We start from the raw sequence: 25,817 nt of genomic DNA, 5'->3' as shown, positions 1-25,817 counted from the left end.
CCGTAAGCAGTGAAGCAACTCCAGGTGACTTCATTGGGTCAGTAGTTGTCTGAACTCTGAAGGTCCTTTGCATTCCTGCCTGTAACCTTTCTGAGACTGAACTTCCTTTTGATGTTCGTCTCACTGTAATTTGCTAATCTACCCAGGAATATAGGAACTGCATCGGTCACCAGAAAGTTAAAAACTGCAGTTCTATCTCTTTACAATGCAGAGAAGCAACTGAATGATCAAAAGAGGGAGACAGTCACGTTCTGGTGGGCAGTGAGGGCAAGCTGTGGGGATGACGTGCCTCCAGAGCACTGCCCACAGTAGAATGCCATGACTCAGGAATTATGGTGACATTGTAGCAGAATTCAGCCCCTGCAACAGGACAATAAAGCCCCTACAGAGCTCTTGCTCTCTCTCTCTCTTGTATCTAGGATCTACTTTTTGAAGATTCTCCATCCTCAGGTCTTGAAGATATAGATAAAAGACTGAAACATGTCCTCTGGTCCCTGCAACACAGACACTTTCCTGAAGTAGTCAGGAAGGCTAGAGATCCCTTGTCCAAGGAGTCGGTACTTCTCCTGCCTTGATCTTGGATTACAAAGCCACTGCCACTTTATAATGGTCTAAAAGAATTATGTATTGTGTTATTTGTCTCAGCAGGTCACCATTAACCCAGATCAAGGTTATTAGTTTTTGCCACTATATACGTACCATAAAAATCAAATTATCGCAATGTTCTGTCTCTTTCTTTCTCTAATATTAAACTGGTTACCCTCATTTGCTTAATTTTCACCACGTTTAAAATAAGCTTCAGTCTCTTTCTCATTTCAGATCCCCAAGTGTACCTACAGATGAATACAAATCAGCTTTCCCATTTCTTTAACAAAATAAAAAGGAATTAGACAAAATTTATGAATTCAATCATTTTGATGATTTTGTTATTTTGGACACTAAATATCTATCATCTTTGGCTGGCTGCAACATTCAGATCCTCTTCCAGATACAGCCGGCCTTACTACAGAGGCATATTACAACTCTAATTTTGCTGTACTCACAGATATTCATTTCTTTGTAGCAAGCTATTCATAACAAAGAGAAACAAAACACATCCCACATCTATAGTCAAAACTGGTCTCAGAAATAGTGACATTTATGGAAGGAAATACTATTCAACTGAAGTACATACTGATTAACACATTAAAGCAACAGAAGCTGCAGATGAGCTGAAGTGACAAGTTCAGAGAGAAACAAAAAAACAGATGCTAAAATGGCAGCAGTATAAGATCTGTTGGTTGCATATTTTGTGTTATACTCATTTCATCTCCTCAATTATTTTTGCAGTAATACCAGCATTTCTTGGACTGAAGGCAAAAGGGGGAAAACCCAGCTCCCTGAGCTGAAACAGAGGGCCTATACAAGGATCCCTTTCTAGACAAGTCCTTCCAAATGCAACACACAAAGCTGCTAACAGTCCTTTTGAGAAGATGCAGCACTCCCAAAGCATGTGATCAAGTGAATTTCTGCTGTAGCTTTTCAGTATTAGTTGCAATATTCCTGCCGGTGTAGCTTTGTTACTGGGCTCCCACACTGTCCCGATTTGATCGGCCAAACTCTGATGCTTTTGATTTAAAACAACAACAACAAACAGTTTATGAAGACAAGATGAAGAAAGAGGGACATGCCATTCATCTCCATGGCCTATCTGAACTTTGTTCTACACTGAACAACACTTGCTTGTCAGTAGGATTCCAAGAAAGTATGGAGACGACTTCATTTTTTAAGTTTGCTTGGGAATATACTTCTCAGCTGCTATACAGGAAAAAGCCCATTCATTAAAATTACATTACTGAGACCAGATCTGAGGTATTTAACGAGGTCTTGCATTAATTATACAAGATCAGGAAAGCATCTGGGTTTCTTTGAGATCCCACAGATGGGCACATGAAGGACAAACAAAATAAGTGCTGCAAAAGAACAAACATAAACATGCCTGCAAACACAATTGCTCACTCTGCCTTGAATTACAAAACAGCATTTTTCACATGGCTAGAGTCTTAGGTCATAACAAGTGTCAGTGGAGAAGAATTCAAGAGAAGCAAAGATGTAATATGCTAGCAATACGTCTACCAGGACCTGGCTTTGGAAATAAGTTTTCTTGGAGAAAAGGCTTTAATAATAAGCAAGTGTATCAGATTTCTGCAAACACACTGTTAAGGTCGGCAGAGCAGCTGGCAGCAAGACGAGTTCTGTGACCTGCTCCTGAACCCTTCAAACTCATTTCCTGTCAAACATCAGACCCAAGAGGACAAGCAAAAAGCTGTTAAGCTCTCTTCTAGAAGAGTCTGAGATTAGAATTCCAGTAATGGCTCACATTCCTTTCCAGTTGTCCTGAACTGGCCACTTCCAGCGTTGAGGATTGCTATGCCGTATGGCAGCGCTCTCCTCCTCTGGGGAGAAGGAAGAGAGAGCGGGGGTGGAAGGGAAGAGTGAGGCCATGGAAAATAGGATCCAGCTTTTCGGACAGCAAACAGGAGAGTCAGATGTGCTATTAATTTAAATAAATTAGAGCTACTTCTGGTAGATCTAAACAGAGAGAATTGTTCAACTTGTCCATGAGAGTAAAGGTAAGTCCTGATGCAGTTTGCCTCTGCAATCCCCTCCTAGAGCTGAAAATGAGGAGGCCAAGGAGAGGCTCGCCCCTTCCCAAAGCCAGCAGACAGGAGCTGGTGCACACAGCCAGAGCCAGCCACCCTTTCCCAACAGCACAGAAGAAAGAAGAGGCACCCTGCTCATTTCAGATCTGCACTCGTTCACACCAGCAACTGTGAAAGCTTTTACAGTGGACAGATCAGAAACGTCAACCAGGCATTTTTCCAAAGAGAAGTACCCAACAGTTAATGTACTTGCTCCAGTATATAAAACATACAACCACATGAACCACTTTAGATTTTCCCTCGTTTCCACCACAAACTGGATGCAACATTTCAGAACACTTGAAAATAATTGAATGAAAAGCCTAGCAAGGAATATTCTGCACAGAGGCTTCCTAGTTCTCTTGCACCAGCTCTGCCAGAGTCCAAGTTCACAAGGAATCACAGCATCAGATCAAATTTCTCAAATCCCTCTGGTTTATTTGACAAGATGGTTCTTGGGTCCTCTGAAGATTCAGTTGTATACATGTCTACAGATGGAAAAGTATGGTATGATATTAGAAGATACCATTTCATTCCATTTTAAGAAATAACTAGTATTTCACTCATTCTCTCTCTCTTTCCCCCACCATCATTCTGCCATCATAAACCTTTCTGTTTCTAACCATTTCCACCACAACAAGAACAAGATTACAATGATATTTTGCTTTTCTGCTTTTCAGGAGGCAGTAGGTATCTGGAAATCAACTTAGTAATCATTAATTAGTTGCATCTCAGTAGCTATCTTCGATACCATCTTCATGTTCTGATTACATTACTATAAGAAAAGCAATACATCTAAATATATAGCATACTTTGCATTAAGATCTAAATCAAATCTTAAGAAAAATATTAAGAAAAACAAGAGAATTAAACTTCTAGCAAATCAAAAATTTGCTTTCAGTATGGATGAAAAAGTGAATAAATCATCATAGACAGACGCTCACAATTTTGTTTTTGTTTCTGTTTATTATTCTATTATTGCCTAGCAGCTTATATTCATCACTGGAAATAAGCCAATATCTGGAAAAAAAAAAAAAAGCAGCACTTCTACAGCAGGTGTATAAACTGAACAATTTCTACCACCAACAGAAAAATGATATTTGGCATGACTTTACGATTTTGGGTCTGTTACCTCTAGTCAGTTCATTAAAATTTTACTGCCTTCATTCTCTAACCCAGAAATAGCAAAGAAACTCTTCCCTTTCCCCCCAAATCACACAGCTCCTAATCATTGGTTTGTGTCCCAGAGACTCCACTGCTGCACACAAATCACCACACGATCCTTCATGTCAAAAAAACCTGAAGAATGCTTCAGTGGGATTAGATGTATTTTCCAGATTTACTGCTGGAAATCCTTGGAAGCCTAGGGATGAACAGACTAACATTTCAGTTCGATTTAGTGACTCTTCAAATTGGGTAGTATAGCTGCTGGCTGAGAAATGACTGACCTGCAGCCAACACATAAAAGGTAGGGTTGAACAAAGAACAAATAAGAAAAATGCCACCCCAGAATACAAGGCTTGGGCTCATTTAGACAGACCACCGTGTAATGACAAAGTCAGCTCCCTGACCAAAGCCACAGCCAGACTGTGCTTTCTGCTCACAGTAACTGGGGCATTTACTGCAAAAGGATGCAAGGCATGTGCCATAACACTCTTAGCCATTAAAGGATATCACAGAATGGCCAGGGTTGGAAGGGACCTCAAGGATCATGAATCTCCAACCCCCCTGCCACACGCAGGGCCACCAACCTCCCCATTTCATACCAGACCAGGCTGCCCAGGGCCCCATCCAACCTGCCTGGCCTTGAGCACCTCCAGGGACAGGGCATCCACAACCTCTCTGGGCAGCTGTTCCAGCACCTCACCACTGTCTCTGTAAAGAATTTCCCCCTGACATCTAACCTAAATCTCCCCTCCCTCAACTTAAAACCATTTCCCCTTGTCCTGCAGTTATCAACCCTTTCAAAGAGTTGATTCCCCTCTCGTTTGTAGGCTCCCTTTAGGTACTGAAAGGCTGCAATGAGGTCACCCCACAGCCTTCTTTTCTCCAGGCTGAACAAGGCCAGTTCCCTCAGCCTGTCTTTGTAGGGGAGGTGCTCCATTCCCCTAACCATCTTCCTGGCCTTCCTCTGGACCCTCTCCAACAGCTCCCTGTCTTTCTTGCACTGGGGGCTCCAGACCTGGACACAGTACTGCAGATGGGGCCTCACAAGAGCAGAATAGAGAGGAACAATCACCTCCCTGTCCCTGCTGGCCACCCCTCTTTTGATAGAGCCCAGGATATCATTTGCCTTCTGAGCCACAAGGGCACATTGCTGGCTTTTGTACCACAAGCTTCCTTTCCTGAAAGGACACTCAGTTTTTTGACTCAGGATGATTTGTGGAATACATATGTTAATGCAGCCTGAAAAACAACTATGACCACTCACAGTGAACTTCAAGAGGGTACAACTATATCTGCCTCCCTCACAGTCATATTTATTGTACAACTTATAACTTTGCTCTTTCCAAATACTTAAGTCCAAATTCAAACTTCACAGTTCCTTCCCCTTGAAGTTCCAGATGTGCTTACGAACATTCCCAAAATTTGAAAAAGCTTGGATCCAACTGAGAAACATTTCTAATGTTTGTTACAATTAACTTGAATGGAATCAGGTATATGCAGTTGTAATCTCCCTCCAACAAACAAACAAAATTATAACAGAAATTTTCATGTATCAAGCTAACTTCAATTATACAAGGACAGAGATTTAAAACTAAATACTTTGGATACAATGAGGAGTATGCTCTCAAGATACTAATCATAATGCATCAAGAGCTCTAGGACTCAGAACAAAAATAAGTTTTGCTTCCACCTATATAAATCATTTTGTAATAACCAAATCAAAAACTACCCTGACAGTGCCAGGTCTTACTGACCTCAGCTCAGATCAGCAGTAAATATGTCTACCATAATTAACTGAGTTAACAAGTGAAGAACATGCTGCTGCATTCCACAAAAACATTTGCATTTCCCTCTATTCGCACAACTGTGTCTGTGTACAGAGCTAAACACAACTCCAAATTCATTATCAAACTATAAATAAAGCAGAGCAGAACACACACTTCCCTGTGCTGGTATGCTCAAGGCATTCTTGTTTGATAACCCACATAATGCTATCTGAGGTTTATCCTTGAGGAAAGATACTGGAATAAAACTAAAAGCTCGATACCTGAGTTGCATTTCAGGTTGCAGTATGGGATGTTCTTGAAAATCATCATGTGAACCACTCAGCACTTTCTGAAAGAAAATTTGGGGGCAGCTAATTGAGTTCCTGCCTTACAAGTTAAAGTCCACTCTGCATTTAAGATGTATAACAAAATGCAGGTTTAGTTATGCAGCAGAGCCCAGCATTCCCTTATTCCAGAAAATGTAACAGTGACTTACAGTTAGGCTGTTGAAATTTACAGAATGTTAGGTGCCCCCTCCCTTCACACATATACCACACTGCCTCTTGAAGCACCTTGTGAGGAAGGAATGAAATGCTTCCCCCTATTGATATTTTATTTCTTAGAGTTTTCCCAGCTGAGTAACTTCCCAGCAACTTTCTAGCATTAAGAAAACACCTTTAGCCATTCAACATATCTACACTGCAGAATGAGTATCAGTATCTCTGACTAAGTGAAAAAACAGAGCTCTTCACCTGTATGCTGTTTCCCTAAGGAAGTCCCTGCACTTCTCAACATAGCTCAGGATTTTCATGTTCTAATTCACAACACTGAGCACACAAATTGAAACTGCTCACATTGAAAGGTATGCTGCATAAAGCAGGCATCTTCTCACAACAGCAGTCCTTTTCTGTATCCTTACAAGTGAGTCCCAAATGAACACTCTAGGTGAGAACAGGAGCACAAATGGCTTCAGAGATCAGGATGGAACTGTACACTAACCAAAAGTAACAAAGACTCTACCTGAAGACTTCACAGAGCTTCCTCTCTGATGCCTGGGTAGTACTGCACTCACACAATGTGATTAATTTGACATCTTTTTCTCCAGTTCTTTATTAGCCTTCAAAGTCAGTGACAGTTGAGGAGCTAGAAATGCTAAAGCTGGGTTTGATAGCAAGCACTGAAACATTATACAAGAACAAACGCCCTTATTTTGCAGAAGACTCTGGAATCATTTTCTATAATAAGGATAGATTTAAAGAAAAATGATACATCTTAAGATTTTGCTTGTACTCTTCCACTATCATATCAAAGAACTATACAAGACCAAATGAAAACGTGACCAAAATCCAAATAACTGGATTTTAAAAGGCTGTCTTGTCAGATGTAGAAAGTAAGAAGAATGGCTGTTGTACTGTCCTTTCTGCTTCTTAGCATAAGAAGTGTTGACTGCTCGGAGAACAGAGAAGCTGGGCTGCAGATACTCACATTGTCATAAACAGTAAGGGTAACCACTGAAGAAAGAGAAAACTTAGTCTACTAACATACCTTAACAAGCAACACTGGTCACTAAATGAAGATGCTGGAAGTGGCAAAAAGATAATAAGGTTAGAACACTGTAAAAGCTAACAAAACACAACCTCAGGTATGTCCCAAACCATATGAACGTGGAGAAGTCCTCTGAAAACAAACCAGGTTCTTGTAGCTGCTCACTGCCCTGCACCCGGCACTCCATACAAATCTGATGTATATTCTAAAATGGCATTGGCATTTTGAAATCCAATCTTGCAGCTACTTCAAAATTTGGCATAAGAACAAATGGCTGTCACTTGAAAAAGATATTTGGGAACTTGAACAAGTTAAACAGGAATTGTTTTATGGAGATCCAAAACCCAATTAATATTATCATTAGGAATTATGATAGTTTTTAATCAAAGAGTACGCAGTGTTCACTTGCTAGTGTAGAAATTATATTGTGTTTGAATATTTTGAAAAATTTTCTGAAGGACTCTGTCTAAAAATGTCAGAAGTCTAACACTGACATGTATTACTTGGGTCTTGCCTGAATGGACTTTTTTTTTTTTTTTTTTTTAACCCATGAAGCTGTATCTTGATGCCTTTGAATTGATATCTTTGGGAAAATGAAGGAAATGCCTAAAACAACTGGTTTATTTCTTCTAGTGCAAATAAAACAACTTTTTTCTTTTTTTCTTAAAATTTGCAGCATGCAAATAGATTTTTTTTCTAGGAGGCAAAGAAGAAGGAAAAGAGAAGGTCCCACAGAAGCTAAGGACAGCATATCATGGAACTTTATTGTCATCTACAAAGCGCACAGAAAAGCTCATTGCTTTAACACAGCACAGGAATAAGTTGGCTGTTACCTATTAAGGCTCATATCCAGTAGAAGGTCCTTTTTGCTGTACATGTCAGCAGAATCCCATAAATAGGGAAAAACCAACCAACAAACCAAACCAGGGAGTTGCTAACAAGTAGTGGATGTTTGCTATAAAATCTTTAACAAAAAAGCCTTTCTTTCCATGTATAAGAATTAGATTTGTTCACAAAAAAGGGAAAATTATTTCAAACAAAAAGAGCCTTAGATCCTTCAGAGGCAATGGTTTTAACTTTATCAAAACCAGAGTTAAAAGGTTGAAGAGCTACTGTTTCTACAGTCTAAAGAATGGATATTCAAAAGGAAAAGAATGTAAATTAAATAAACGTTTCTGACAAGCAAAGCACAAATGCCAAAGACACTGAAGCATTTTTGTGGTGTCCCGACATAGCAATTTTATCTCTGTGACACATTGTAAGGATAGACTAGAAGAATTAAGGACTCTAGGACTGACCAACACAAACTCGAGTCCAGTGCAAAGCAGCGTGTGAATTTAAACCATATGAAAAATCTTTATCCAAAAGGTCTAAGAGATATTGGCAAAGCTGGGTTTCAAAGTATTCCATATCTCACTCCAATAGTAAAAATGTAGCTGGTCAGTCACGTTAACAACCAAGCTATAACAAGACATGTCACATTACATAGCCTGTCAAACTTTCATAAACAATAACCAGCTTTGTCAAATATCTGAACTAGTACATTTCTTCACCATAAAGCAGTGTTAAATTACATCACATGGCCTCACTACAGTTTGATTTGAACCAGGATGCCAGATCTGAATTTCTCTGTGCATTTAAAGAATTTCTTGGATTCAAACTATTAAGCTAGACTGTAACTACCAGATGGATCTATCAAGTTCAGCCCTGCATTAGATCAAGGGAACATTTCCAAGTTGCATCACTTTTTCAGGTGGATATCTCATAGCATGGGACTTCAGGACAGCAAACACATACCTGTTTAAGTTTCTCTTTGGCAATAAAGTAACTATGCTCACTCTAAGAGCTTGCATCAGAACAAAAGAGCTATCTTGTACTGAACATCACTTCAGGAGCAAGTTCCTGTCCTACGTGCCAGTGCTGGGCCAACCTCCATTCTCTGCTTCTAGACCTGTAATATCTTAAAAAGTTCAGAAACTCTAAGAGCAACACTAAGACACTATGGCAAGATTTAATGAAGAATTAAAGTTCAGAAGAAAAAGTTAGCATCCCTCTCATCCTTGTTGATTACACCATTTGCTTATCAATCTTGAGTCTCAAGGAGGTTCCCATGGTTGCTGTCACCAGCTATCCCAAGAGTAGTCGGTCATCATATAAAGTAGTAAAATTTATATACCTCACAATATCAAAAACTCATCTGACATTCTTGGAATATGGAATGAATCACAAAACGGCCTGGGTTGAAAAAAATCTTAAAGATATCTAGTTTGAACATGCCTGCTGAAAAGGGTTTGGGCATTACTGGTAAATGACAAGCTGGACATGAGCCAGCAGTGTGCCTTCACAGCCCAGAAAGCCAACTGTATCCTGGGCTGCATCAAAAGAAGCATGGCCAGCAAGTCGAGGTAGGTGACCTTGCCCCTCTGCTCTGCACTGGCGAGATCTCACCCGAAGTACTACATTCAGATGTGGAGACCTCAGTACAGGAGAGACATGGACCTGTTAGAGAGCATCCAGAGGTGGGCCACAGAAACGATCCAAGGGACAGAATGCCTCCTCTAAGAGGAAGGCTGAGAGCAATGGCTGTTTAGCCTGCAGAAGAGAAGGCTCTGAGGAGAGCTGATAGCAGTTTTCTATTATGTAAAGGGAGTCTATAAGAAGGAAGGGGACAGACTCTTTAGCAATGTCTTTCTTGACAGGACAAGGGAAACAGCTTCAAACTAGAAGAGGGGAGATTTGGACTGGATATAAGGAAAAGTTTCTTACAAGAAGGGTGGCATAGCACTGGAACACATTGCACAGAGCAGTGGTGGATGTCCTGTCCTTGGAGACATTCGAGTTCAGGCTGGACCAGGCTCTGGGCACTTGATCAAGCTGTGGGTGTTGCTGTTTACTGCAAGAGAGTTGGACGAGATGATATTTAAAAGGGTCCCTTCCAACTCAACAGATTCTATGACTGAGGTTCCACTTAACAGAATACACATAAACCACTTGAGCAAGATGTTAGGGTCACTCCTTTGGCTGTTCACTTGGCAGAATACCTTATTGAAAGAACTTGGTGCTCATCTTACAGACAACCAAAAGGCACCAAATATGATATACAAACTAGTTTCTGCAGTCACTGCATTAGTTAACAGCTATATTAAACTAACTGAATTTGCAAGTAATTCCTAAGTGATACATATCTTGATTACTACTTGCAACAAACACTATCTCATAATTTCTTTTGTGAAATCATAATTCCATAGAATAAGAAGAAATTGCCTCTTGCAAATCCAACTGCTTCCCCTTCATTTTGCACTTAACATGCTTTATTTTTGTTCTCTTTCTCAAAAATAGTATTTTAGGAATTATGATGGTAAATATAGAGAGGACGGAAACATGTGTTCAAAATATGCTACTAAAAGGAAAGCAACTTTAATAATAACATAAAGTATTGCTTTCTATTTTACCAAAGCTCAAATTCAATTTATCACATACGATAACCTTCCTGGGGGACAAAATCTCTGCTTTGTTGAACTCAGGGTGAGTTTTCTCAAAGAGTTAAGCAGAACATAATTTTACTGCAAAAATAAGAGTTCACAAATGAACAAAAAAACACCAAAGAAATTAAAAGTAGACCTTTTCCTGGTCCGACACATATGACAGTCACAGTTCAGTTACACTTTTTCTTGGATTTTGCTACCTTTGACAGCAAAGTAACAGACCTATCAAACAGTATGCTAAGAAAATGGAGTACTCTGTACATTTTTACTGTTGACAATTCTATCCAGGAAGTCAAGCATAAGCAAAACTAAGCACTATAATATCAAGTATATGCTTTTTATATTCATGTAATCTCTGAGAAATGTTCTAGTTGGCTACAATATTGCCTAAGAGAAAGGTAAATGTTGTCTTCTGTGATTCAGCTACATCCAAAAGTACTGCTGTAATGAAAGAAAGACTTGTCTCGTTTAACACAGTAGGTTTACCTGAAGACACTACACGCACCTCCTACAGGACTCAGCTGCAACATGGAATTTCTTTAATTGGCCACATACCATTGGATGGGCAACTACATGCTAAGAGATTGTCTCAACTGGCACATCACACACGTCAGTGACATAAATAATGCATTAAATGCACAGCATAGAGGCATGCTACTCTCAAGATCAGCATAGAGAAGAATACCTTATCCCTTCTTCTGAGCACAGGAGGTTCTTTGTTGATAGCGGTAACTTTGAAAAACCCTTTTCCAAGATGGCAGAAGCACAAACATAAGACATGGTCAACAACATGAAAAAAGCTGAAAACCTAACAGTAATTGTTAGCACACTGTAATGCAAGATTAATCAGGAATCCTTGGTTGGCAGGTAAAACGTCTGCATCTGTGAACAATCTGACTTCAGTACCTCATGCAACAACTACTTGCACTTGTTTTTAAAGCAAATTACAACACCCAAATATTCTCCATCACAAGAACACAATGTCCAAAGTTTATTTTATTTGACATAGCTTCAATACCTTCAGCTTCTGCACAGTTTAGGCATTTTATTTTTCAGTAGAATAACTCTATTGACATGACTACACTCAGAGGTATTCCTGATTCATACTAAATCCTTTAGGGAATTGGGACTGCCTGCAGAAAAATTCTATCGTATCCATGTAGAAATTAGATGCTGAAGGTGGGCTAGTTGTACTTATTTTCTTATATGTGCGTTTTTTATTTGCTTATCCTAACAAACGTATTTCATGCAGAGGTACATGTGGATCCAAAATGTGTAATGACCTAGTAAACAGCTGCAGGCACTTCTTGGCTCAATTCCATTTCTACAGCATATAATAGATTTTGCTAGGATTTTGCAAAACTCCATTTGTTACAAGTTAGAGAGAAAACTACTGTGAATTTGCCTTACAGTTGATAAGAGATACAGCCTATGCAGAATGCAGAATCTGTAAACTTAACAGCTTTATGTAAATTGTTCTGATAGTGGTGCAGTGAACCTTAATCACTAACCACTAAGTTATGCGGCTGGTTTTAGAGCAACAACTTGAACAGCACAATAAACCTCCTTTCTCAGGGAAGAGTTAGCTCCCCAGATCATAGCAGTTGAGTCTCAAGCCACAAATTACTTTTAAGCAGGAGGTGACACGACAAGTAGCACACAAATAAATAAATAAATCACCAAGGAACTCCTTCATTTAAGTTAGTAGGTCCTTTGATGCATACAAGAGCTTAGAATATCTTCCCAAAACAGCTTGCAGGCTAATCATTCAGGACAGAACATTACCCTCAAAAGCACACCAATACCACATTCATAAAGTAACACGTGCAAAGACCACTGCATGCTAACAGCTGCATACTGAGCTATTACAGTGCAAGGAAGTCTTCATGTTCTAGTAGTTAACAGAGAACAATAATTCTAGGAACTACATCATAACAGCACTGCTCTTCCAACCCTTTAGGGCCCATGCTTACCTCTAAGAATGGCAGCTAAAATCACACATAAATTGCTGGAAGCCGCACGCTGGTAACACGGCAACTTCTGTTTTCTTCTTACTCAGGGTTCAGAAGAGCTCTACTGCATGTGAAGGCAGCCTCATCCAATAAGCCTTTACTCTGTTACACACACTAAAGCCTGCTCTTTCCAGACTCTATCACCTTACAGGTACTAAGTCAGGAACAAACACAAAGCCACAGACATGGCTGCTGCTCCAGGCCCTTCTCTATCTGAAGCAGTCCCAGTTACTGACACAGGTGCTACTCACATGGCCAACCTACAGCCCCGTCTTTGTTTAAATCAGCCCCACCCCAGCTACTGGCACAGGTGGCACTCATAAAGTGCCTGCTGCCCCAGCTGGGCTGTCCATGAGCGATAACTGGGCTGAGGCCCACTTTTTTTCTGTGATGAGATCCAAAACAAGTAGGAAAAAACCCCACTTGGCATAAGGAATGTATTACAGATTTTATTAGGCGCGTTTCTTTTTAACCTTTCTTTTTTGCCATGTTTGCTCAGCTTAAAGCTTCTACCCATCTTTGTGGAGGTGAACAGTTTCCCTGTACTTCTACCAGGCACAGCTAGCAATCAGTCTCTATCCTCAGATGAGAACATTTACAGCTGCAGACACTTTCATGCTGGTTAACCATTTACACTTACTCATTTGTATTGCGTTGCACATTTACAGTTGTCCTGGGCCAGCACCCCAGGGCAACTCCTCTGGTGCAATTTTATCCATTCAGAATCTGTTTCTGGCAAGGGCTTTAGTATCTGCTGTCCTCATTACGATCTTTCTTTTCTTTTTCAGAAAAACAAAGCATTAATTCAAATAACATCTACTTAAATAGTAAAATTAACCTAAAACAAACAAGTTTTCCATCTCTAGGTTGCCCTGTCTTTTTCCTTAGAAGGAAGGGCTTCCATGCTCCCGCAGCATAACTCAAACACATAACTCAAACCTAGATAAAAATAATCTGCTATCTTTGTGCTGGGATTGAGACTTTTAGCCTTAAATTCTTCTAAGTTCTTTGCTAGGTTGAGCAATACCAAGCAAAACGTGAGCATTTCCCAAATATTTTATGTAAAGAGCCCTCTTCCATTTTTTTCCTTTTTCCTGATTGCTGTCTTACCAGCTCTAGACTACCTCACTCTTCTGTCCCTTCTCTCCTCCCTAAATGCTAACTTGGTGTCAATGCAAGGACTAAGAGATTTAGCATCTACTTTTAGCATTTTTTATTATGCACGTGTTTATTTGTACATTTCCTGCCACAGAAACATGAAATTTGCATTTCATTTAGAAATTCAGAACTCCTAAGAAAAGATTTATAACTAACATTTATCTTTTTTAACCCAGCAGTGATTAATTCAGATGTCAGTAAATATGAGAGTTTGTTTAGTAAAGACATCTCCTTTTGCAACTACTGTCCATTTCTTTAAAAGAGACTACAAGTTTCTTTCTTATCTCCCTTTTCCTTCAAGCTTTGCAAACCAGACTTCTAATTTTGCATGAAAAGCTGCATGGTGTTTTAACTGTCATCTTTTTCAAGGGCTATTGATTACTTCTTCTTACAATGTCTAGTGCATTAACACTGCTTGAATCTTTAAATCGAACAGCTTTAATGCAACAAAAGTTGCAGTATGCTTGGACAATTTATTGCAAACTAAAGAGAATTAAGTGCCTATACTATCTACTAAGGCTGTTTAATTATAGTACCTCTAGCACTGTTGAGTGACATATGGGCCTACTTTTGCTGGCATATCACTTCTAGCTTTTGCTTCTTTGCTTTGTGGGTAAAACAGAACCAGCATGATAACTGCATGATTTCAAGCTTGAAAAACAAGTATACACATCAAACATTTAATTTTAGGTGTGCCACACAGTTTCAAATAGATGACTATGGATTCACTCATTGTTACAAAAAATAACAATTAGTAATAAAATAATTTAAAATAATACTGGCAGTAATTACCCTACACAGCAATGTACTAGCAATTTTTGTCAACAAACTGCTCTATTTCTCCTTCTATTCTGCCACTGACAGTACAGTTCATGATCCCTAAGCAAAAGGGAAGTGTAAGAAAATTTGCAGCCAGATTATTTTGGGTTATGCAGCAAATAAAGAAATTAATTAACCATTAAACCAAAGTCATCCATACTATCCTACTGTAAGTATAAATTCTTGCATTATTAACTATTTAACAATTGAGAACATACATATAACAGAAAAGTAAGTTACATCACAGAAATAATGCCCAAATTTGGAAACCGAAGCAGAGACTTGACAGTGCATCCTTTGCACCCATCTCCAGCAGCTGATAATAATTTGTCTGCTTTTGATAAACAAAGCTGTGATGTTCTACTGGAAATACACTTATAGTAGTATTAGCAATGGTATTTTCAATGACCTGAGTTCAGCATACTTGATGTTGGCTTCATGTTAACCTCGTTCTTCAGTGTTGCTCATCTAGTTCCAAAAAGTGATAATCTCATGTCAAATGCTGAGAGTGTCTGAAATCCAGGCTCAGATCCCAGTTTTTTAAGTGGCCCCTTATCCATTATGGCAGACTAATCTCAATTGCCAACACTGTTTAATTACCCTCCAAAATAGGTGTACTACTTGAATTAGCCTCTAGTTTCAGGGAGCTTTATTAAACAAAGACTGTTTCCCTTTTGGCTTTCACTAGATCACAGCACCTGGAAGTACTCTAGACGCCTCTAGGGAACAAGCTAACACCAATCTCTGCTTCTCAAAAATTCCTCATCTAAATTTAGACATGATCAGACAAGCAAAGGTCAAAAACACCAGAGAGTGAGATGAGCATAAAGAAAGATTTTTGGAGAACAGATAGCAATACCGCTCAGATAAAGGAGGTTGGGAGACTTCCTTTACTACATTTTATAGATGTAAGTTTATGGGACCCAGTTCCACAGCCTGCTTACCTGCATTTCTTATTTGCAGCATGAGCTTTCTTACACTCCCCTGTCACCTCTCCTTTTCCTCTTTGATTATCCAATGGACAAGCCAGTGCCAAGCTGCTTATATCCGCTATTCTGATCTGTTTTACACTGGCATCGACTTCTTGTTGCATTAGGTGCTGAATACCAGCCAGGGCTGGATTTACTCCTGTGCCTTTCTATGTTTTGATCTCTATAGCCTTCATTATCTCTGTTCATCCTGACTTGGATGAAAAGAAAATACATACAAAGGTTTATCTAAAATCCTGACTTCCAGTATGGACTAATCAAGGCAGAAATAGAGTTATTTGTAATTCCAAGTGCCACTGTAGGCCTCACTACACTTTCATGCAGCTCAGACTGATAGTTAACAGAGAAGGTTAAAAGAGAACAGTGGACTGGAATCCCAAGATAAACGGAAGGATCCCTGTCTATTTAGGTTGCATGTACTCATATTATAAATAAATCATTGAGCTTTCTTGGGATGCCATCATCAAATAAGAAATGCTTTCCTTACATCAAAAAAAAAAAAAAAAAAAAAGGAATATCAACTCACATAACACAATAGAATTCTGTGCGCAGTATTCCTTGAATTAAAAAAATAATTCAGTGTCATGGTGATTAGCTATGTTTGTTTTTTTACTCTGAGGCTATCCCAATTATTGTTATTTGATCAGATGCGTGATTTAACAATTGAAATGACTGGCAAAAAAGTGATTTCTCTACAGAAATTTGTGTCACTGGATAAACAAAATTTTGGAAGAACGCTGATGTAGGAAGAAGAGGATACAAATCTCAGATATTTTAGGGTCAAAAACAGCTGTCTGCTGTAGCAAAATTTTAGACTTTTTAGAGATTGTAATCTAACCTTCAGGCTGTCTTGACACTGTTAACATAAGTGATACATACAGTGATCAATGACATGATTTTACGTACCATAACTAATTCCTCAATTTGTTCCTGGCTCTGGTTCATTTCATCACTTGATGGGATATTTTCCAGATTTCAGGTATTGTTACATGTTCATACCTGAGAAGACTGTCTGCAAGCACTTTCCTTTGAATCAAGAGCCTAAGGTGGAAGAAGCCAAGATAATTTTAATTTTAACTTTCTTTTTCCTGGAAAATAGAAAGAATGAAACATGTTTTGGGAACAAGTAGGGAAAACATAAGTGATTTTTGAACTTAATCTCATTAAATTTAAAAGCAGTGACATAAGCTAATGAGACTAGTTTGGGGGCACTACCAAAAGGACACATATTCTAAACAAAAACCTTTCCTGCAGATTTTAAAAGGGTATCACAAAGAGTAATATCTTACAGGTATCTCAGAGAAAACACTCTGTCCGACTTCATCAATACTCAGTGGTGACTGGGTTGCTAAATCTCCAACATTTTCTTCAAAATTCCAATTCCAAATAATTTGCCTTCATGAAATACTACAAAGCCCTTAATGTTTTTAGCATGTATTTTTTTATAGAAATAAAATGTTAGTGTAAGCATTTCATTCAGCTAACATGTTTGCCAGTGACAGAACAGCACAAATAAAAAAGCTCTAACTACTGCGGTGGCACAAAAACAATCCAATGTACACAGAACCCGAACCCATAAGCATTTCAACGTAGTGATTTTACCTATACTGTTATCTACTATATTGAACTTGATTCATATACTTATCCACAAACTTATGTAGTTACAATTTTGAACTTATTGGAGGTCTTGTATGTAAATATAATTTTGAACTCACCAGCACTATTAATTATGACCTGCAGCCACTGCAACCTGGCAAGGAATGCAGTGCTGTCAGCATACTGTTCATTTTTTGAGATACCTGAGCATTTGTTCTTACTGAGAAAGCACTTGCACAAAACACTTTCTGGTATTAAACTTGAAATAATCCCATCTGTCCATCATGAAGCAGTGATGTTGAATCTAGCATCAATTCTGGACAATAAGCAGAGATATTTAATGCAAAGGAACACTACAAGGTTTGGAGGTCTTGTTTGGTGGTAGGTTTAGGGGAACTGAAATACAAGAATCCTTACTGACTTCAACAGTGAGAGACATTTGATAAACAAAAATGAAGACAAAATATCAAGTACCATTTAACGTGTAAAAAACCAGCTACATTTATATCTCTTTCCAGGAAATATAATGTTATTTTTATCCTATTTCCATCTTCTATTTATTACCCACTTTGTAGACAAAATCATAGGTTAAGAATTCCCTAGAAGACATTTAAACAAAACATCCATTAAAAAAAATATGGAATGGAAACCGTAACTTTAAATTTGCCACAGTCAAGCAATATTTCCTATTCAAGAATGTGCAAAATCTGAAAAATATAAGAGTCATGAACCACATCGTGCAACTTGAAATTGAGCATTAGTTTCATGCTGGATGTTGACAACAAGGAACATTTTATAGAAGCAGAGGTCAATCAGATCAGACCACCATAAAACAGACAAATAGGACAGTACTGTGGGTAGATACCACTAGCGATCTGGAATTTTAATTCAGCTGCCACTAGTGCATCTTCTGATTTGTAAAGTCTGCATAGAGATGAAGGTGTAAATGAACAAACGTTAGACAGACTGTCTTTAAAATACAGCTTTTACCTTCTGTTTCAAGTTTGGGTTTTCAGAATTTTCTAGAAGTAGCACATAGAACCCACATACGAAATCAAGTATCTCAGTTCAAGAAAGACTCTTCATCTTCTCAGGGATGACTCAGCTAATCATTATAATACTCCTGGCTTACTAAAAGATGTATTATTTTACAGTTGATTATAAAATATGCCAATGAGAAATTTCAATAACTGTTAGTGGTAAGAAGGGAATCTTACCCTTAAAAGGTATCTTAGTATCTGACTTTTAATTACTGGAGTGTGATTGTAGATAAAGATGGTAGACAGTTCACTACACGCATTTGCACACATGGACAACCTTAAAGAGGGGTGGATTAAAGACACAGAATTGAAGAGTTCCTCTGGGTGACCATTCTTACCAGCTTAAACCAGAAGGGTCTAAAGCAAAAAAATAACAATAGGTTAAATTAGACCTTGAAGATTTTGTATTATGCAAGAGAAAACAAAAGCAACTCCTATCAGCAGTCTTTGTATCAGCAATTCATTCCTTTGAGAGTCTAGATGGAAGAGTAAGCAGAGAATAAATGACATTGAATCTGGAGCATCTCTATTTGACATACAATTAAAAAAAAGATGCTACACATGAAAAAAACACAAAGAGGAAAATTTCTTAAATGAGCATGCTTACACAGTAGCCAAAATTTGGCAAGAAACTAGACTAATACAGAAAAAACTCTAAAAGTAGATGCGACAGTGATACTCAGCATGAACTTTAGCATAACTGGGGAACTGGTGGACTCATTTCAGTTTTTTGACTCCCCAAAGCAACCACAGGATAATCACGAACAGACAAAATATTTGTATGATCACAGATATGAAAAATGAGAAATGTGGTGCAGCCACTTAAGCATACTCCAAGAATATTACAGGATGAAAAAACAAAATTACAGTATTCGGAAAAAATCACTACATTTTTGTTATGTCTGCAGTTTGCAAAGTATCAGATACTAATAATGTGTGTGGGATGTGATACAAAATTTTGAACATTTGGTCCTAGGTCTGCTAGCTGTTTGTGTATTGTTACGTAACCAGTGACCCACACATGTGGCATGTTCTGAGCTGTATTATTTAATAGAATAATTCCGAGGTTCCATACAAAATATGGAATACAAAATGCTTAAGTGTTAGATAATTTCTAATATACTATGCCTGTAAAAGTCTTCCAAACTTAAATTCCGTTCATCCCATCACCTATTAAGAGCAGTTTGTTTCTCAACACAAACAAAGCTAAGAAATCCATCTTCCCTTAAGTAAAGAGCCCCTGCTCTTTAGAAGGACATACTTACCTCACCCCAAACTCCTGGAAGGGTTCCTTTTCCATGGAGTATGAAGAAGATGGATCCCTTTTCACATGGAGTTTTTCCCAAATGAATTTTCTACTCTTTCTCTACTCTTGCTGCCACAACTGAAACAGGTTGAAAAACCTTGCGGCTTATGCTACTCTAACTTCTACACATTTCTTCTGAGTTTCTATCTGAATCTTTGCTTTGTATGGAAGAAACCCTAAGGCACACTACTAATTCTTTGTCTTCACACCAAGAACCTATGTAGGCCTAGCATTCATTTGTATATTCTTTACATAAACAACACAGATATTGATATCTCATTTCAGCTTTTATTTGGATATTTTTAAGTTAACTTGCTCAAGTCCATTTTCCATCAGTACAGACACTAAAAATTGAGATCAACATTTAAGGCAACATTAGCATTCATGCCAAGCTCAATATGCAAACTCTAAGCACCACAGCATTTAAGAATTGTCACAAGTCCCCTACCTCCATCACACATTCCCTTTCCATTTTAACTCTGCTAACCCACACCACACTCAGGAATTCAATTTAGATGCCATTCTCCAATAAGATCTTGTCATTTCTTGTATTTTGATTATTTCATACTAGATTGCTTATCAATAAGGTGACAAAAATGATCGAGATATGTTTCATGGTGAAAGCACGTGGCTGATTCATGTTGTGAGAGCATATGGGAAAAATCTTTTTCCCCCTTTTTTTTCCTAATATTTAACACAATTATTCAACAACTTAGTAGAGATGTTACATATTTAGTCTTTTCATAAAGGCCATACATTGAGACTTGTTAGAATGATAATCTTGCTTTAAATTCTGATTTCTTTAGTCTTTAATGTTACTGTTGACAAGTGTTTGAGTTAAGGATGCTGAAGTGCAACTCTTGTGTAAGAATATGTACAAGTATACAAAAGACCATACAATTCTTAATACAGAGTAAATAAGGATTTGTCTTGTGCCTGTGGAAGTATTTCAACATGTGGGTCCTGCTGATTTCTCTTTTTACAGTAAAAGGAAGGGTTTTTCTTAAGAAGTGTGTTTATTACAAGATGATTATATCACAGAACATACAAGAGTTAAAATGAACCAGTTACAAAATAAGAAGTGGTATGTAAATTTTCATATAACCTAGTAGCAGGATCAGTATTTTACAAAGTACATATAAAAGTACTTCATATACAAAGAAACATACAAATGTGCAAACACCATTGTCACAGGTGGAAATTTGTCAGTTGAAAAATGCTAGAAAAATCCTTCATTTTCTTTGTTTTGAAATTGTAAATGCATTAAAAACAGCTGCATTACCTATTGTGTATGTGAAGTGAGAAGTTCATATTCTTTTCTGACAAAATACATTAGTTATAAAAAACAAACAAAAAACATTAATAACTGAAAAACTGTAATAAGTATAGTCAGTTTGATTAGGCTGACATTAAGTTATAAGCAGAATGTCTGGAAAAAAAATGAGAAAATACTGAATCATATATACATTTTTTTGTAATATTAGTGTGCTATTTAACATATTAACATATCAAAATAAAAACAATGGCTTAGTTACCTACAGATTCTACTCAATGTCATCACTATTTGTAGACTGTAAAACTTTTCATAATTTGGGGTTATTAAACACATTTCTCCCAAGATTTTAAGTTGAACAAACACAATTTTATCAAATGTAAAAATCTATAAACAATCTTCCAATTTATGTGCAAAAATGTTTAAAAAGTATCAAATCACAACACATCAACCCAGATTATTTACATATTTAATATCTGTAAATGTTAACTAGCTAGTATTGTTCTGCTATAAATAACTTACCTGTCATTCAAAATGTGAGCATTTTAAAGATTTCAGTGCAAGTGCTTGCTCCACTGTTTAGTGCATTATCATCACGTTTGTTACTTTTTATTTTACAGTGAGCAGAACAGCATATAAATTAACATATACAACTCACACTTAAGAGATCTTCCTTCTACCAAATTCCTAGTTTGTTTTTTTCCTGCATCTCTACGATAGTGTCAGCCAGATTTCTTTCACATATCCCATCATAATAGCAAACAGAATCTAAAAAGAAAGTGCTATGATCTTCAGATAACCCCTAGAACTTGAAATTCCATAACAACATTGCTGAAGCACTCTGTAGAGCACGAGATTAAAGACTGGCCTGCATGCTGAGAAGACACTTGAAAATCTGTTAATTTCAGAATGGCAATTTCATTTTTTGGTCTTAAAAAAATATCAACAGTTTTAATATCACCAATCTGATATATATGTCACTGGACTCACAAGCTTTGTTTCTTTCTTTTTTTTAGGAATTGTAGACATGTTTCCTCTTAACAATGACTACCTTGGAAATAAGAATTTCTGTTTAAAAATATAAATAAGGAGAAAATAGACTTTCTGCTGTAGAGAATTTTACAAGCTACTTTGGACAGCTTTCCTTATCAGAGCAACTCAGAAATGAGAAAATGAGGATTAGAAAATAGTGCAAATACGGCTCACTTTTCTAGCTAGGAATTGTACTGAAGAAAGTGGAAATTCAGGATAAATGAATTATTATTTTTCAAAGTCCTCCCTGCAGGAAAAAAAAACCAAACGGTTACAGTGGTTATAATTATTAAACAGAAAAGAAACTTCAGCATATTATCAATGTCTATAGCTGAAATGTAAGGAAGGCTGGTTGTCAGCAACATTTCAGAACACATCTTACAAAAAGAGTTGCTTTAAACATATCTTGATAATGGAATGTTATTCCTTTCTAAGCATCTGAAATGCAGCTCTGGATTCTGTCCATCCATTGTTGAGCACTTTGTGCATCTTGGGCACAAAAATTATACACACGTTTGTTTGTCTTCAACTGCAAAAGAAAAATAAGAATGTGAAAAGTCAACACACAAAATAGAAAAAGAAGCTTATAAATTTTACTTTCAGCTGTAATCTACTAATTGAGTCTGAATGTATGGGTTTTTTTGTTTGTTTGTTTTAATTTCTGCTGTTGAGAATCATGACTAGCTAGTTCCATAAAAACTTTTTGTGTTGAGTTGGCATGGCAGCTCCATTCAAGCTCTCGTCTTCCAGACAGAATGAAAGTAGTAGGTTAAACAAGGAAAGTTTCAGGTAAACATCAAATAAAAACCAGATATACTTACATCAAAAAATGCTTTTTCACTTGCATGTTTTGGGGCTCCAATAGTTGGAGAAGCAGGAATCACTGTTTCTACTTCTGCAAGGTCTATGTGACCCTTACAGCTTGTATCTTCACCAGAGTCATAGTATCGTAACTAGACCACATGAGAGAGAAAAGTTAAATCCAAATACACTATTCAGATGGATCTTTCATTTTTATTACCTTTATTGTCCTTTCCTGGATATAACTTGGGGATTTGGGGAGTGAAGGTAGGAAGAAAAAATGCTATTAACACCTGAAGCCATCAGACATAGGCAATTGCTAAGACACAGTCATTGGTCTGGTATACAAGATAGTGGGACTGTTGAGAGCCTTTTACTGGCCAGACCTCTATTTGATATCTCTGGCTAATAGCAACGTCTCCACCATCCACTCCTTTGCAGATCACTGAACTGAGAGAACGTGTTGTCATGAGAATCTCAGAGCAGAGAAGCTTCTAACAGTTAAACACTGTTTCTGTCAGAAAAACTGATAAGGACTGCTGACTCCTGAAGTCTAGATTCTGCTCTTATCCTTCACAAATCCTCTGCCCAGAAGCAATCTCTTCCCTGTTAATTTCAATGAAACTAACACAAGAACATTACTCCACCAGATAGTTAAGAAAATATTGTCTGTATTTCAAGAATAGAAAATGATCAGCAAAAATTTAAGAATGATTTTAGATAATTATAAACACAGAAAACTTCAATTTTCCTATATTTAGTGGTTGAACAAGACTTGCTTTTTTCACCTAGCAAAGATACTTTAATATGAATGCAAATCACTGTAAACTGAGTTTTGATATACAAATTGTTCCAGAAGATAAAATCTAGAGTTCACTGAAAAAAAAAATACAACAACCCATAAACAGATGCATTATAGTAAAGCAAACCCTCACAGCCACAGAATTCAAGCTACGATCGACTTGTATCTGCTTCAGACTGCATATACTCTTACATCTGTGATATTCAGGAGGATATTTGGTTTACAAAAAATTTAAAAGTCTTTTTTTTTTTTGTTCTGCAGAATGATGAGTCTTCTCTCTTCTGTTTCAGGAGGAACAATTACAATTAGGACATTTGCTACTATATTACCACATAGCATAATCCGGGGATCCTCAATGAGTGGCTTAAAAATGACTGTCTTGTATTACATATTTTTTAAAGTGTCAATTACAATGCATTAATATATTTTCTAACAAAGCACACACAGGTCTCAGAAGTTATTTGAACAACCTGCACTGTGTGGCTATTTGGAACATTTTGCTCAGTAAAGATTACTTCTTGATCACTCAATATTATTTTAAGCATGGAAGATCACAAATTTCCACTGTCAAATTCTGTAAATCAGGTAAAATATTTAGGCCAACAGATACCCTATTTTTAGTGCTTCTTGATGTACAATGATTTTTCAGAATATTTATGAATTATTTGGCTATTAAGCTTACCTCACTGTGAAGAATTTAAACTACTCCTATATATACCACCTAACATTATTGTTTAATCAGGAACTTGGCATTTGAAGACTACAGAGGGAAAATTTGGGGGTGAAATTCTAACTCACTTTAATTTAAAAAATTCTAACTGATCTCAGAAAGATAGCTGTTCCTATTCTTCAGATTTGAAAATACTTCCAAGGTTTCACTCACGTTAGCTGCCTCAAGTACAGATTACAGAAGAGCACCACAAATGCCAAGTGAGGTAAATGGACTTTTCCATAAAAGCAATTCAGGTGATATTTTTTCAGAGAATATAATGTTATTTCATGTAAAGAAAAATGCTCATGACAAAGTACTTGAGGAGCAAAGAGGATGTAAAATACATCCTTTGGGAGCACCAACTACCTACTCCAGTTTTAACAATTGAAACTTGCTGTCAGTTACCATATTATCTCTCAGAATCCCAACTGCAATCAAGAAATTACCTACTAAGTTTCCAGCTGTTTAAAACAGATTTTGGTTCTTCTGGAAACTACGGGGGTCATACTAGAATGCCTGATGATACTCAACACTTATTTGCTTAATGATCTTGTAGAGTTAAAAATGCTTTAAAAATTGCTACCTCCTCAAACTGTCCATTCAGAATGTTTTATCAGTCACACAGTACACACAGAGTCTATAACAATGTAATTTACACATTGCTTCAGAAAATAATTATTATTGCTGATTACTTGTAAAATTAAACTAAATCAATAAATAAAAATGCAGCAAACTTGACATTAAAAAAAAACAATATTGAAAAGTTTTTACCTGGTGTTTGGTCACATCCAGCACAAACCAGCGGGGCTTCCAGCCTTTCAGCAAAGCTCCTCTTTTGTATAACGTACCTTCAAAAGATCTGGAAGATGCAGAAAATACAAACGACACATGATGATAGTGACACATGTGAATAGTGATATATAAATACATATAAAACCCAAAATGACTAAAAAAATATTTAAGCATTTCTTTTACTGTAGTGAAACAAATCATTTTTAAACAACAGCCTAGTTTGGTGACTGATACAGTGATAAACACTATTTCAGCTCTCTAGACCCTTTCAATATGCAGCTACAGTCCAGGCATGTCCAACCTGTGGCTTGAGGACTACATGCAGCCTGGCACCATTTTCAGTTGATATAAATACATTACCTGTTACTTTTCAAATGAAACATAGAGTTGCAATCAGATATCCAATTCAAAAATGTGATAAAAGTCTCGTATAGAGACATGAAAAGCCCTATCTTACCAGAGAAAAATATCCCTTGCTTCACAACCATGTCTTATTCATGTAATTGCTTTTTAGTACAACGTAAATTTGTGAACAATTGTTAAGCATGAAATATATGAAGAGTGAAATTTCATCAAAAATCTCTGATGCAACCCTTGCGACTTCACTGCAAATTGCAACTACTGCCAAGAAACGAGGCTGATGCATTAGTTTTACAAAAACAGGGTCAAATGTCCCATTAGCTTTATGTCTCTGCTGTTCACTTTTTAACATCTTAAGAAAAATATTAAAATGTCTCCCTTTTTATTATGATGGCCCACAGCATCAGAGGCAGATGGTGGTGGTCTGACAGCAGGGGCTGAACCTTCCCACCAATATTCCCTTGTGGTTGCTGTGTGAGAG

At 37.3% G+C, this 25,817-nt stretch overlaps 1 protein-coding gene and 1 long non-coding RNA gene across 6 annotated transcripts in view; both read right to left on the bottom strand.

Moving 5' to 3' along the window:
- The window catches only part of LOC128086930 (uncharacterized), a 48,232-nt gene extending 35,299 nt beyond the window's left edge, over window positions 1-12,933 (bottom strand). Inside the window, exon 1 of the long non-coding RNA XR_008209604.1 lies at window positions 12,618-12,933. This is a non-coding gene — a long non-coding RNA (uncharacterized LOC128086930). The remainder of the gene's footprint in view (window positions 1-12,617) is intronic.
- Window positions 12,934-19,832: 6,899 nt separating this feature from the next.
- Window positions 19,833-25,817, bottom strand: part of SBF2 (SET binding factor 2) — a 236,606-nt gene continuing 230,621 nt past the window's right edge. For all 5 annotated transcript variants that reach the window (XM_052695956.1, XM_052695959.1, XM_052695960.1 and 2 more), the window contains 3 exons: window positions 24,956-25,043; window positions 22,691-22,822; window positions 19,833-22,398 (listed from right to left, as the gene is read on the bottom strand). In XM_052695956.1, the coding sequence (XP_052551916.1) occupies window positions 22,300-22,398; window positions 22,691-22,822; window positions 24,956-25,043 (319 nt within the window). In that variant the 3' untranslated portion in view covers window positions 19,833-22,299. The remainder of the gene's footprint in view (window positions 22,399-22,690; window positions 22,823-24,955; window positions 25,044-25,817) is intronic.

Source organism: Tympanuchus pallidicinctus, unplaced genomic scaffold, assembly GCF_026119805.1.
Source record: "Tympanuchus pallidicinctus isolate F22 unplaced genomic scaffold, pur_lepc_1.0 scaffold3, whole genome shotgun sequence".
Classification (NCBI taxonomy): domain Eukaryota; kingdom Metazoa; phylum Chordata; class Aves; order Galliformes; family Phasianidae; genus Tympanuchus; species Tympanuchus pallidicinctus.
Note: the sequence above shows the minus strand (reverse complement) of the source record. Positions and strands in the feature narration are given on the sequence as shown.